Source organism: Dromiciops gliroides, chromosome 3 (genome assembly GCF_019393635.1).
Source record: "Dromiciops gliroides isolate mDroGli1 chromosome 3, mDroGli1.pri, whole genome shotgun sequence".
Taxonomy (NCBI): domain Eukaryota; kingdom Metazoa; phylum Chordata; class Mammalia; order Microbiotheria; family Microbiotheriidae; genus Dromiciops; species Dromiciops gliroides.
Window position 1 is genome coordinate 127382676 of NC_057863.1, and position 14086 is coordinate 127396761.

The 14086-nt window shown below is 37.9% G+C and overlaps 1 protein-coding gene across 1 annotated transcript; it reads right to left on the bottom strand.

Moving 5' to 3' along the window:
* Nucleotides 1–11601: 11601 nt before the first annotated feature.
* Nucleotides 11602–12729, bottom strand: LOC122751144 (serpin B6-like). Its single transcript, XM_043998091.1, has one exon. It carries the CDS (start codon nucleotides 12724–12726, stop codon nucleotides 11602–11604), a length of 1125 nt encoding a protein of 374 aa, XP_043854026.1. The 5' UTR covers nucleotides 12727–12729.
* Between the last annotated feature and the right edge of the window lie 1357 nt (nucleotides 12730–14086).

Sequence of the window (14086 nt, forward strand, 5' to 3'; positions counted from 1 at the left end):
GTGGTCTCTTCCCTCCTGGGTCTTCCCAGTGTACTGCTCCACTTCCGGGTCTCAGGCTTCTCTCTTCTCTTTAGGAACTTCTCAATCATTTCCAAGTCTATTCTCAGATGACACAGCTTCCTGTCCCAACTTCCCTAAGTTGTATCTTCCTTTGATCCTCTTTACTAGGGCTCAGGTCTCCCAGGCCTGACAGGACTCAACCTTACTACCTGGACAGTCTAATCACCTCCCTCAATATATTTATATTCAATCACTGAATAATTAACTTGAATTTGTTCCACAATGGTTAGCATACTCCCATCCCAAATATGCTCCCCCTATTCTAGCAATTTTGAACCCCATCTGTCATAGTACAAACCTCATTCCTCACTTCCCACTACACATTCTCTTACTCTTTTCCCACCCAGCTCTCCTTCCTCAGTATCCCACTTTAGATGTGCCTACCTCTCTCAAATATGCTTTTCTGAAATACCTGCTCTGTGGCTACCAAACTTGTTTTTCCTCTCCCATTCATCTTTTAGCTCTCTTGGGGCCCTGACTTCCTCTTTTTAAAAAAATAATAACCATTTTTACATATAGTTTTGAGTTCCAAATTTTATCCCTCCTTCCTTGCCTCTCCTGCCCCCCCCAAGGTGATAAGCAATCAGATATGGGTTATGTACTATTATGTAAAACATTACCACATTAGTCATTCTGTACAAGAACACTTGAATAAAAGAAAAAAGAATGAAAGAAAATGGAAAATAGTATGCTCTAGTCTGTGTTCCAACAATATCAGTTATTTCTTTGGAGGTGGATAGTATGCTTCATCAATAGTCCTTTGGGATTGTCTTGGATCATTGTATTGCTGAAAGTAGTTAAATCATTCACAGTTCTTCATCAAAAAATATTACTGTCAGGGGCGGCTAGGTGGCGCAGTGGATAAAGCACCGGCCCTGGATTCAGGAGTTCCTGAGTTCAAATCCGGCTTCAGACACTTGACACTTACTAGCTGTGTGACCTTGGGCAAGTCACTTAACCCCCATTGCCCTGCAAAAATAAAAAAATATTACTGTCTTTGTACAGAATGTTCTCTTGGTTTTGTTCACTTCACTATACATCAGTTTATACAAGTTTTTCCAGGCCTTTCTGAAATCATCCTGCTTGTCATTTCTTATAGCACAATAATATTCCATCACCATCATATACCACAGCTTGTTTAGTCATTCCCCAAATGGTGGGAATTCCTTTGATTGACAATTCTTAGCCACCACAAAAAGAACTGCTATAAATATTTTTATACAAATAAGTCTTTTTCAGGGCAGCTAGGTGGCACAGTAGACAGAGCACCAGCCCTAGATTCAGAAGGACCCAAGTTCAAATCTGGTCTCAGACACTTGATACTTACTAGCTGTGTGATCCTGGGCAAGTCACTTAACCCCAATTGCCTCACCAAAAAAACAAACAAATAGGTCTTTTTCTCTTTTGGGGGATATCTTTGGGGTACAGACCTAGCAGTGGTATTGCTGAATCAAAGGGTACACACAGTTTTATAGCCATTTGGGCATAGTTCCAAATTGTTCTCCAGAATGGTTAGATCTCTTCTCAACTCCACCAATACTGAATTAGCACCTCAACTTTCCCATATCCCCTCCTACATCCAATATTTTCCTTTTTTTATATTTGCCCTGGTTCTCTCTTAATGCTATAGCATCCTTGACCACCCTTTACAGTACCAGTTGTACTTTCACTCATGTCCCTGACTCAAGCCCCTCATTATATTGGAGGGTTTGGATGGTGCCTTTCTTCAAATCACCATTTTTCTCCCTCTATCACCATCACTCAGGAACTTCTCCTCCTTCGAGATCTATTTAACCCAAATTTGTCATGTATTCAAGATTCTGTTAGCCATTATCCACTTAATTTCAGAATACTGCCCTTTCCAGTGCTTGGCCCACAGTCTTTCTCTCCTCCAGTGCCTGATCTCATGCTAGGAGACTTCAACATACAGATTAATACTTCCTTAAATGCCATCATCTCTCCCAGGTCCACCCAGGTATGGATTTCTCTACTCCTCCTCATCCACACAGATATAGATGGAATGGAGATGTACATAGCCTTAATCATCACTCACTTGTGTTACACTTCTATATCCTTGAACTTTTATAAATTCTTTTATCTGATCATAATCTTTTATCATCCCAACTTTCCTCTGCCATATGAACTCAACTTGTTCTTCATCCTCACAATCACATCAAATCTCTCTGTCCTTTAGTTCTTTCCCAGGATATGACTTCTGCACTGGTATTATCTTTATATTTATCTTGAGTTCTTATTTATCACCTGGTGAACCAGTTCAACTCTTTGCTATTTCCCCTTCTCATCTTCTCTTTTATCCCTGTGTCACATGAAAATGTGGTCTTTTTCCTTGCCAAGGCAAATCCTTCAACACAGCTAAACTCCTTGAGAAAAGTCATCTAAAACCAGTGCCTCTACATGCTCTACTTTCACTTCCTTCTAAATTTTCTGTGGTCTGTCTTCTGACTTTCAACTAATAAGCTAGCTTAGTCTAAGCATTGAGGTATCTGGAAGGAGACAGGTAAATGAAACCAGCACCACTACCTTGATCTGGACCATCTCTTCTAAGATCCTAATGGAAACAGTCCAAGACTCTGAAGCCAAAAGCCCTGGGAATAACAAAATGCTTCTAGATACCCAGTGCCCTCATCCATTATCTGAGGAAGCAACTCCTGTGGAAATGCAACCTGATAATTGCTCCTTTACGTGCTACAACCATAGCTACTGAAGACTCAGAAAAGAAAGTTCTTGACTCCAAAGTCCTTGTCACTGTCAAACTGTTGTCTTCCCTTGTCTCTACATATGATATCTCCTGGTTATCTCATCAATGCTCATAGATTCAATTAGTATCTCTATTTAGAAGTAACTTCTTTCCTGATCTCTAGTCTTACATCTTCAATTGCCTATTAGCCCCCTCAAACTAGATGTCCTGTAGACGTTTTGAACTTAACATTTCCAAGACTGAACTCATTGTCTTTTCCCCTAAACCCTCCACCCTTCCTAACTTTCCTATTACTGTTGAGGGCACCACTATCTTCCCAGTCACTGAGGCTCACAACCTAGGTATTACCCTTAACTCTACTGGTATTTATCCCACATATCAAAATGATGTCAAGTCCTCTTGATTCTACCTTTACAACATCTCTCATGTATGTCTCTTTCTCTCATCTGACATAGCTGCTACTCTGGTGCAGGCCCTCACCACCTCATATCTTGTTCATTGTAATAGCTTGCTGATTGGTCTCTTTGAGACCCCATACATGTCCATCCATTACTCAGCTGCCACTTGCCACAGGACTTCAATAACTCTGGAGGAGAGAGTGAGGCTGTTGAGTTTTTGCACACCTCTCCCTCACTTGAATCCAATTCATACACAATTCATGCACACTTCACCCTTATGATGCCATTGGTTCTCCTCGAGAACAAAGGACAAACAATAACAACTCAGCGGCCAAAATGATCTTCCTAAAGTGTATTTCTGAACTTTCCACCCTCTTACTTAACAAACTCATGGTATCCTATTACTTTCGAGATCAAATATACAATTCTCTGGTTTTAAAATTTCTTCTTAATATGTTCCCTTTGCACTCTTCTAGTCTTCTTGAATTTTATTCCCTTCAACATAAGCTATGATTCAGTAACATAGTTCCTCTCACATTTCATTCTACCTTGACTTCATGCCTTTGCACTGGCCTTCTCCCATGCCTGGACTGCTTTCCTTCCTTATCTCTAACCTCCTGGCTTCTCTGGTTTCTTCAAGAGACTTCTACCTTCTCCAAGAGGCATTTCCTCATCCCCCCCATGCTGCCATCTACCCTATGAGATTATCTCCAGTGTACCTTGTTTTTATCATTTATATACATAGTCATTAGTATGTTGTCTCCACCATTAGAATATGAAATCCTTGAGTGCAGGAACTACTTTTGTCTATCATTGTATTGCTATAACTTAGCAAAGTGCTGGGTGCATAGTAAGCACTTAATAACTACTGCTGACTTGAATTGTTAATGGTTAGTGAAACAGCCAGCATCTCTGGAAAATTCACTGGCACTTGAAATTAGAACTATTCCATTTACTGAATTCAAGGTAAAGGATACTAATGTTGGCTATTTGTATCCAGAGGACTGAATATGCTACCTGGTGAGCTCTGGCTCCCTAAGTGATCAATACAGAATCAGAGAAGTTCAAAATGTTTCACAACCACTCACTTTCATGTGGTAGAATTCTACCTAGGAGGCAATGGAGCTTATCTCCTAATGGCTCTTAAGGGCAATTATCTGTCTGGATCCTTCTTTTCTTGAGTTCCTCCTTAATTTTACCATTCTGAGCATTACTGTGAAGACTATAAATTATTATTGAGGCTGCACTACTGACTCTACTCTGGACTTTTTCTACTATGCCATAGAAACCTCTTTACCTTGGAAGCTCATTCCATCCCTGGATATCTCACTTGTAAGTATACTCTTCTCTTGCAGCCTCTCTCTCTGATTGACCAGTTTATCACAGAACTTCCATTATAAGGAAACCATGCAGGCTGTCCATTTCTTCATTCCTTCAAGGCTGCATTCCTGCTTCTCTGGTCTTTCTCTACCATGATTCTGTGTCAGATACTTTTATCTCTTCCTCCTACCCTCTTTCAACTTCCTTTTATATCTGTCTTTCCACAGTAGATTATGAGGTCCTTAACTAAATGGAATCTTTCTTTCTGTTTGTATTTGTATTTCTAGTGCTTAGAACAGTGCCTTGTACATGTTAAGCACTTAATAAATGCTGATTGACTTGTTGATTTGATTTGAGACACAGAAGTGTGCTTCAGGAGAAAGGCACAGAGCAATGTGTATGTGAAATGTCAACAGAGAGTGTGGCTCAGTCTTGAAAATAGTCATCTGCATTATTATCAAGAATTGTTTGTTAGGTGCCCATCTGTCTATAGATATCTATGATATCAGCAGGGTCCTATGAGAAGCACTCTCTTAACCTCATGCTGAATGAAACAGTCCCTAATTGTGATAAGTAACAGTCTTATTCTGATGTAGGGATCAGGAGTCTAAGAAAGAAGCAAAGAGCTATAAAAAATTAATGTAAGGAGTTTGCAATGACAAGTATATGTAATTATAGAGATATTCTAAATATAGCTGTAGTAGGCTGTATAGGAGAAAAAAAAAGTAATGAAAGTACTTTAATGAGACAAACTCAAAATAGATTAGCACATGAGGGAAAAAAGTTATTTACAGCATTTAGATTGCTACAGTAACACCACCTATCTCTTTAAACAGTTAAATCCTGCCACTTTTTCCCCTCCCAAATTCTTAATATTTTTCTCTTAATTATGGAAAAGAAAAAGTTTTTTTTAGCAGAATATTAATTAGAAGTATATGATCGGGGGGCAACTAGATGGCGCAGTGGATAGAGCACCGGCCCTGGAGTCAGGAGTACCTGAGTTCAAATCCGGCCTCAGACACTTAACACTTACTAGCTGTGTGACCCTGGGCAAGTCACTTAACCCCAATTGCCTCATTAAAAACAAAAAAACAAAACAAAACAAAACAAAAAAGAAGTATATGATCAGGGGCAGCTAGGTGGCACAGTAGATAGAGCATTGGCCCTGGATTCAGGAAGACCTGAGTTCAAATCTAGCCTCAGACACTTTACACACTTACTAGCTGTGTGACCCTGGGTAAGTCACTTAACCCCCACTGCCCCGCAAAAAAAAAAAGTATATAATAATAGGGGCAGCGAGGTGGCACAGTGGATAAAGCACCGGCCCTGGATTCAAGAGGACCTGAGTTCAAATCTGACCTCAGACACTTGACACTAACTGTGTGACCCTGGGCAAGTCACTTAACCCCAATTGCCTTACCAAAAACAAAACAAAACAAAACAAAAAAAGAAGTATATGATAATAAGCTATTGAGTTTCTTTCTACTTACTCTGCTTCTGAATGAGAAGGGATAGTGATATTACTAATAAAAATATTAATTATATTTTCATGGTATTTTAAAGTGTATAAACTGTTTTTGCATGCATTCCATGAGGCATATAATTCAGATATCTATCAATCAACCAACAAACATTTGGTGACAACTATGGGCCAAATACTGTGTTAGGTACCAGAGGCACGAGTACAAAATTTGCCACCTGTGGTCCCTGAGACAGTATTAAGTTGCTCTCAAGGAGTTTATATTCTACTAGAAAGAATACAATTATGTCTCTATAGAGATTGGGGAGGGCAACTAGGGATATAATAGATATAGTTCTGGGGGTGAAGTAGGAAGACTCCTTTTTTAGTTTAAATTCAGCCTCAGATACTTACTAGCTGTGTGACTCTGGGCAAGTCACTTTGCCCTGTTTGTCTCAGTTTGCTCATCTGTAAAATGAGCCAGAGAAGGGAATGGCAAAGAACTCCAGTATCTTTGCTGAGAAACCCCCAAAAAGAGGCCATAAAGAGTCAGATATGACTGGAAAATGATTAAACAGCATAGATATGGCTGGGGGGGGCAGGGGGGGCGGGGAGGATACCAAACTTGTAATTCACTTGTTATAGGGAGTACTTAGTGAGGAAACTACTACTGTAGAGTAGTAGTGTCTGCTCTGCAATTTATAAACTTCAGGAGTTGCCTAGAAGCAGTGGGAGGTTAATCGACTTGCTTAGGGTTGCACATACAGTACATGTTAATACATTTCCTAACCCTTAGACTGGTTTGCTATCCATCGTGTCATACTTATAATAGATGGTATTATCTATATTCCATAGATGAAACCAGGTTCAAGAGAGATTAAGTGATTGAGGATCATAGAATTTAAATCAAGAAGGGAATTCAAAGGTCATCTAATCCAGCTCCCTCATTTTACAGATATGGAAACTGTGGCTTAAAGAGGGTAAGTTCCTTTCCTAAGGCCATAGAAGTAGTATAGCAGTCAGAATTGAGATCCACCTAGGTTATCATATCCAAACTCAATGTTCTTTCCACTGGACCACGGACTTGCCCAAGGATTTGCATTTGGTAAACTGGGATTAGAAACCAAGTTTTTTGACTCCTAACCTAGTGTTTATTTCATTATACCACAAAACATCCATTCATATGGCTCAGATGTGCCATTCTATTGAATGACTTCAGTAGACATTATAATTGATTGATTAAGTCCTTTTGGGATACTTTATTAAAAGACTTCAGAACTTAATTAAAAATCAAGATCTTGCCATTTAAGTGACTGTAGTCACCATTCATTAAATGAATATATTTGAGGCTTTCTGTACCAGTACATTTCTGCCAGCCAATAGCTTTTTAAACAACAGAAGACAAAATGGGTGCTGTGACAAAAAAAGTTCCCCAGTGAAAACTGTTTTGTTCTTGGATTGACCTTAGTATATGGCCCCTGACCCTCCTGGCTTACCTCCACATTTTGCTGTTGTCCTAGCTCTTGCATTTTATTCTAGTGGAATGATCCAGTCTCCATCCCAGCTTTTGGTTTCTTGTCTCCATTTTCTTGATACAACCACCTGGTATGCCTTGGTTCTGCCTCTCTGTACCAGTCATGCTTTGTTTGCTGCTTTGCTCTTCTCTGCTGTTGATACTTCTGCACAGCTGCTCCTATGTGTCAGTGGCAAACCTTTCTTGACCAATGCCAGTTGACTTAGAAGTGACAATTACTTTAGTTCAGGCTCTATAATCTATGGAATTATAGGATTTTAGGGGCAGCTAGATGGCTCGGTGGATAGAGCACCAGCCCTGGAGTCAGGAGTACCCGAGTTCAAATCCGGCCTCAGAAACTTAACACTTACTAGCTCTATGACCCTGGGCAAGTCACTTAACCCCAATTGCCTCACTTAAAAAAAAAAGAATTATAGGATTTGGAGTTAGAAAGGACTTGAGAGATCCTATAATCCTTTTTCCTTTATAGATAAGGAAACCAAGGACAAGAAAAATTAAGTGACTTGCCCAAGGTCATACTAATAGTAAGGAATTAAACCTAGATTCTCCAACTACATATCCAATGTTCATTGTGACACATCACTATGACTTAGAGATGCTTATAGAATATTACAATAATGAAAAATCTTTATATATTTCCAAACTTTAGTGCATAGTATAAATACTCTGATATTCTAGAGAAAGAATCTGTATTTCCAAAGATGACTGTAGAAATGGAATTTCATTTGTTTTCCATTGTACCGCTTGGTTTTGCTTTAACTGAAGTTTTGAGGAAACTTCTGGAAACTGAGTACGCTTGTATTTATTCTGATGAGGAATACAATGACAATGTTTTTAAAAAACAAAACAAGAAATAACAGGCACCTGTTCTTTAAAAACCAATTATTGCCAATTATAGTTGTTATTTTATATCATTTAGCCATATGTAATATAACATACCTTCCAATGATTATTTTTAGTCATAAGGAGTCTTAGAATGTTAAAGTAAAAGAAATCTTAGAGGTCATCTAATCCAACTCTCTTTTTCTTACCAAAAAAAGAAACTGGTCCAGAGACATTAGGTGACTTATTAAAGGTCACATAGATGAATACTGTCAGGCTAAAGGAAATGTATTGTCATGTGCCACAAGGCTGTTCTTGACTCTGTCCTATTCAATATTTTTCTTAATGACAGAGGGGTATGTTGATTAAGTTTGTGGAAGGTGCAAAGTTAAGGATAGCTAATATATGGGGGGGATTCTGGGAAGATGGTAGAATAAGTCACAAAATTATTTGACTCTCCTAAATTCCCCAATAAATAATATAAAAGTTGAGATGATCAATTGTTCACCAAAAACAACTTAGGAGGATCTTAGCAAAGGTCGAACTTCCCTGAGTGGTGGTTTGTCCTGACTGAAGTACAGATTCCTATGAATCAACAACAGCAGCAAAATAAGCCCTGGGCTTATATTTAAGAAGACCTGAGTTCAAATCTAGCCTCAGACATTTGACACTTAATAGCTGTGCAACCCTGGGCATGTCACTTAACCCTCATTGCCCCCCCCCCAAAGACAACAAGAAATCATAAAACAAAATCAAAGAATAAATAGAAGGGAATGTGAAATATTTTACTGGAAAAATAACTGACCTGGAGGCCAGATTTAAGAGAGATAATATAAGAATTGTTGGACTATATCAAAATTATGATAAAAAAGAATCTAAATACTTCAAGAGATTATTAAGAAAAAATTGCCCTGAAATTTAAGAATGAGAGGGCAAAATAGAAATAAAGAATATTTAATGAACTAAAGGACTTTTAGGTATTTGTGAAGAAAAGACTAGAACTGAATAGAAAATTTAAATTACTACACTCAAGAGAAACATTAAAGATGAATATAAAAGATTTAATAAGGTTAAAATGTTTACTTTTTATATGGGAAATATCTGTAACTCTTAAGAATGGTGTCATTACTTGGGTCGTTTGAAAGAGCAAAGTAAAATTGTGTAGGGAGAGGTAAAAATGTAGCAATTATCTCATATAAATCAGATATGAATAAGAGAACTGTTACAATGGAGGCAGGAGTGGGTGGAAGGCAAGTAGTGCTAGAAACATTCTCATAAGAACTACACATCTAGGAGAATATAAAAGGCTTCTTAACTTACAGAAAAATAGAAAGGTGAGGGTCTAGGATAAGGGAAAGACTTTTAGAAGGATGTGCAGATCAAGAAATAGTAAGTGTAATGATTGGAATGATGCCACTTGCTGGAGACTTACTGTAGGAAAGTTCCGCCATGAGGAGAAGGCATCTGAGGGCAAGCCATGAGGCTTTTCTTTGGCATCAGGAAGTGACGTTTGCTTGTGGGAAGAAGACGGGGTGAGGCTGGCTCTCTTGCTCTTTTTCGTGAGGATCCTCATGGAGAGTGGAGCTAAAATGCACTCTGCCTTTGATAGATAGATGAATCTAGGCCTTTCTCTCTCTCTTCACCAAATTCTTATTCTCCTTAATAAATGCTTAAAAGTCTAACTCTTGCTAAAGCTTATAATTTATTGGTGACCACTCATTAGATATTTTAGACAGACTAGCTAGAATTTTAGCTCCTACAGTAGATAGGGGGAGAGAATAAGGGACTTTTAAAAAGGGTGGGTAAATTGAGAAATGGGAAGATAAGGGAAAAGGATAAAGGTGGGATTCTTAGGGTACAGGTTAGGGAGGCAGTGGTTAGAAGTAAATTGAGCATCTAAGGATAGATAGGGTAAAAAGAGAGGGAGAGGATAGTTATGAAAAAATAGGATAGAGGGAAATGCACAACTAGTAATTATAACTTTAAATGTGAATGGGATGAACTCACCCATTAAGCAGAAATGGATATCAGAATGGATTAAAAGCCAAAATGTGACAATATGTTGTTTACAAGAAACACATTTTAAAATGAGAGAAACACATAGAGTAAAAATAAAGGGCTGGAGTAGAATTTATTATGCTTCAGCTAATGCAAAAAAAGTAGGGGTAGCAATCATAATCTCTGACAAAGTTAAACCTAAAATAGACTTAATTAAAAGTTATAAACAGGGAAACTACATTATGATGTTGATATAATATTAAAATTAATTGTTAAGGAAAATTGAGCTGAAATTCTAGAAGAAGGCAAAGTAGAAATAGAAAAAGATCTACCAATCACCACCTGAAAGAGATCCCAGGAGGAAAACTTGCAGGGATATCATAGCCAGAATTTTGAAGCTCCCAAGTTAAGGGAAAAATAGAATGCAGAGAAATACATAATGGGTAATTATAACTTTGAATGTGAATGGGATGAATTTAGCCATAAAACAGAAATGGATAGTAGAATGGATTAATAATCTGGATTCAACAATATGTTGCTTTCAAGGAACACAATAAAAATGAAGAGATACACAATGAGTTAAAATAAAGGGCTGTAGTAGAATTTATTATGTTAAAAAAAAGCAGGGATAGCAAACATAATCTCAGACAAAGTTAAAGCTCAAATAGATTTAATTAAAAGAGGTAAAACAGCAAAATGATACTATGTGTCATAAATATTATTCAATATTGTTCTAGACCATTTAAAATAATTGTAAACCTTTATTATACCTGAGCAAAACATATTATATCTGTCAAAACAGCCCCAGGAATTACATGAAACAAATATGGTGCCAATACTTACACCAGAAAAAGCAAAAACAGGGAAAGAAAATTATAGACCAATTTCATTGATGCATATGGATGCAAAAATCTTAAAATACTAGCCAGGAAAGTACAACAATATGTCACCAAGATTATACATTGTCACCAAGTGGCATTTATACGAGGAATTCAGGGGGTTGTTTAACATAAGGAAAACTATTAACATAATTGGCTATATCAATAACAAAGGTAACAAAAGTCATACAATTGCAGGAGAAGCTTTTGACAAAATATAACACCCATTCCTATTTTGAAAAACATTTGAAAGTATAGATATAAATGGATTTTTTTTCCAATCAAGAATTTTATTTTTGGATTATTATCACCACGTTGATAAGGACCCTTTGGATTATAGGCACAGTAGAGGCAGGGTAAAACAGAGGTAAACAGCACAAGGGTTAAAACTCCACCAAGAGTAAATTATCTTTTTATGGAGAGGTTACCTTGCCCAAAAACAAAATGTTTTGTGAGCCATTATCTCGGATAATAAAAAGGAAAGGACGGTCAACCATGAACTGTGGAATTGCACATCGCTTCCTTATGACTGCTGCAGTGGCACAAGCTGCTTCAGTGCCTTCCTCATTAACTTCTACATAAGCCTTGTGTATAACTTTGGATAGACACAGATCATTTCTGGCTGACATCCCAGAAAAGTCAGCCATGGATCCATCAAAGGCATCCGACATCCCCAATTTTTGAAGAATGTATTTCATGTCTAACTCCTCCTCCAATTTAAATCTTGGAAGGAAAACTTCCACCTCCGTTTCATCCATCATCTCTGGATTTAACCAGTCTACTAATTTCTCAGGGGTAAGTCCATTTTCCAATGTTTTTAGATCCATGTTCTCATCTGGAAGCAAAATGACCATGTCCATTTGTCTTCCAACATAAGGCAGAACTAGGATCTTAGTAAACACTTCTCCTATGTAGGTCATGCTAAATCTAGATCTCTGAAACATCATTTGTATTGATTTCTGCTTCTCCTTGCTGATTTTGAACATCTTTTCTGTTGTCTTGTCTTTGTTAAATTGTTTTTCCCATTTTCCATTGAAATAGATAGCATTCACAAGTACCAGACAGGTCAGTGGATTAACAGAATCATTAACAAGCAGTTCTGCAATTTTGCCTTCTGTCTTTTCTTCTACCCATTTATTTATATGTTTTCTTGCATCCTCTGGAGCATTCGCAAAGTCAAGTTCTTCCATTTCTGAATGGTAGAATTTCTGACAGGATTCCTTAAAAGATGAGATAAAATCACAGGTCTTTCCTCCAAAGAGCCGGTTGGCAATTCTTAGTAGGCATTGACTACCGGATTTATTAGCTTCTTCAAGAAAAGATTGGAAACTTCGGTGGACATCTGTACCTTTGTTTAAAGAAAGAACCTGTTGTATCTGTGCAGCAGTATTTCCCTTGGCCCCATCTAAGACCATAGCCAGGGCACAGTAGAGACTCAGGGGAGAATAAAACACATTCCGTGAGTTATCTTCTTCACAAATTTTTTGGAAAACATTCAAGGTAAAGGTGTTGTTTGCTTCAGAGAGAGCAGGCATCATGATGTGCCTCTGCCACTTTTCCACACCAGGCTCTGGCTACTAAGTCCTTGCAATCAGAAATTACCAGCTGTCACTTGAGCTCCAGTAAAGGCAAATGAATACTCACTGCTGCTGTTGCTGCTGTTCTAGCAACCTGGGCGTGCTCTGGCTCAGGAACTTCCTCTCTAGTTTCAAAACACAGACACAGGCATCATGATCAAAGCCCCAGGGAGCTTGGCTGGCAAACCATGAGCTGGGTGGCCCTGTCCCCAGGGCAAAGTGGGAAGGTCTGCATGTCTGAGCCATGACTGCCTTGCCCTTTCTTCCACCATATCCCTGAATTTTTCCATAAAAAGATAAGAAGCATTTTCCTAAAGGCATCAGCAAGCATTATTCATAATGAGGATAAACTAGAAGCCTTCCCAGTACAGTACAATCAAAAGTGAAACAAGGATGCCCATTGTCACCAATATTATTCAATGTTATATTAGAAATGTTAGCAATAGCAATAAGAGAAGAAAAAGAAATGGAAGGAATCAGAATGGGCAATGAGATAGTAAAACTATTGCTTTTTGCAGATATGATGATATACTTGGAAAATCCTAGAGATTCAACTAAAAAGTTAGTTAAAACAATAATTTTAGAAGAGTAGCAGGATATAAAATAAACCCACACAAATCAACAGTATTTCTATATATCACCAACAAAACCCTGAAAGAAGAGATAGTAAGAGATAATAAGATAATAATAATAATAATAATAGATAATCCATTAAAATAAAGGTAGACAGTATAAAATACCTGGGATCATACCTGCTAAGACAAGCCCAGGAACTACATGAATATAATTTTTTATTTTATTATTTTTTTTAGTGAGACAATTGGGGTTAAGTGATTTGCCCAGGGTCACACAGCTAGTAAGTATTAAGTGTCTGAGGCCGGATTTGAACTCAGGTACTCCTGACTCCAGGGCCAGTGCTCTATCCACTGTGCCACCTAGCTGCCCCCAAATCATAAATTGTTTACTTATGAGGTATGGTTTTTTTGTTGTTTGTTTTTTGGCCAGGCAATGAGGATTAAGTGACTTGCCCAGGGTCACACAGCCAGTAAGTGTCAAGTATCTGAGGCTGGGCTTGAACTCAGGTCCTCCTGAATCCAGGGCCACTACTTTATCCACTGTGCCACCTAGCTGTCCCCCTCATGAATATAATTATAAAACATTTTTTACACAAATAAAGTCAGACAAATAATTGGAGAGATATTAATTGTACATAGGTGGGCTGGTTGATTTTAGAAAAACATGGAAAAACTTGCATGAAATAATGAAAAAGTATAGTTAATACAATACATAACAGAATCAAGTTTCAAGATTTCAATAAAAG

What these genes read in the sequence shown, in the direction of transcription:
- LOC122751144 (XM_043998091.1), bottom strand. Translation starts at nt 12,726, where the DNA reads ATGATGCCTGCTCTCTCTGAAGCAAACAACACCTTTACCTTGAATGTT.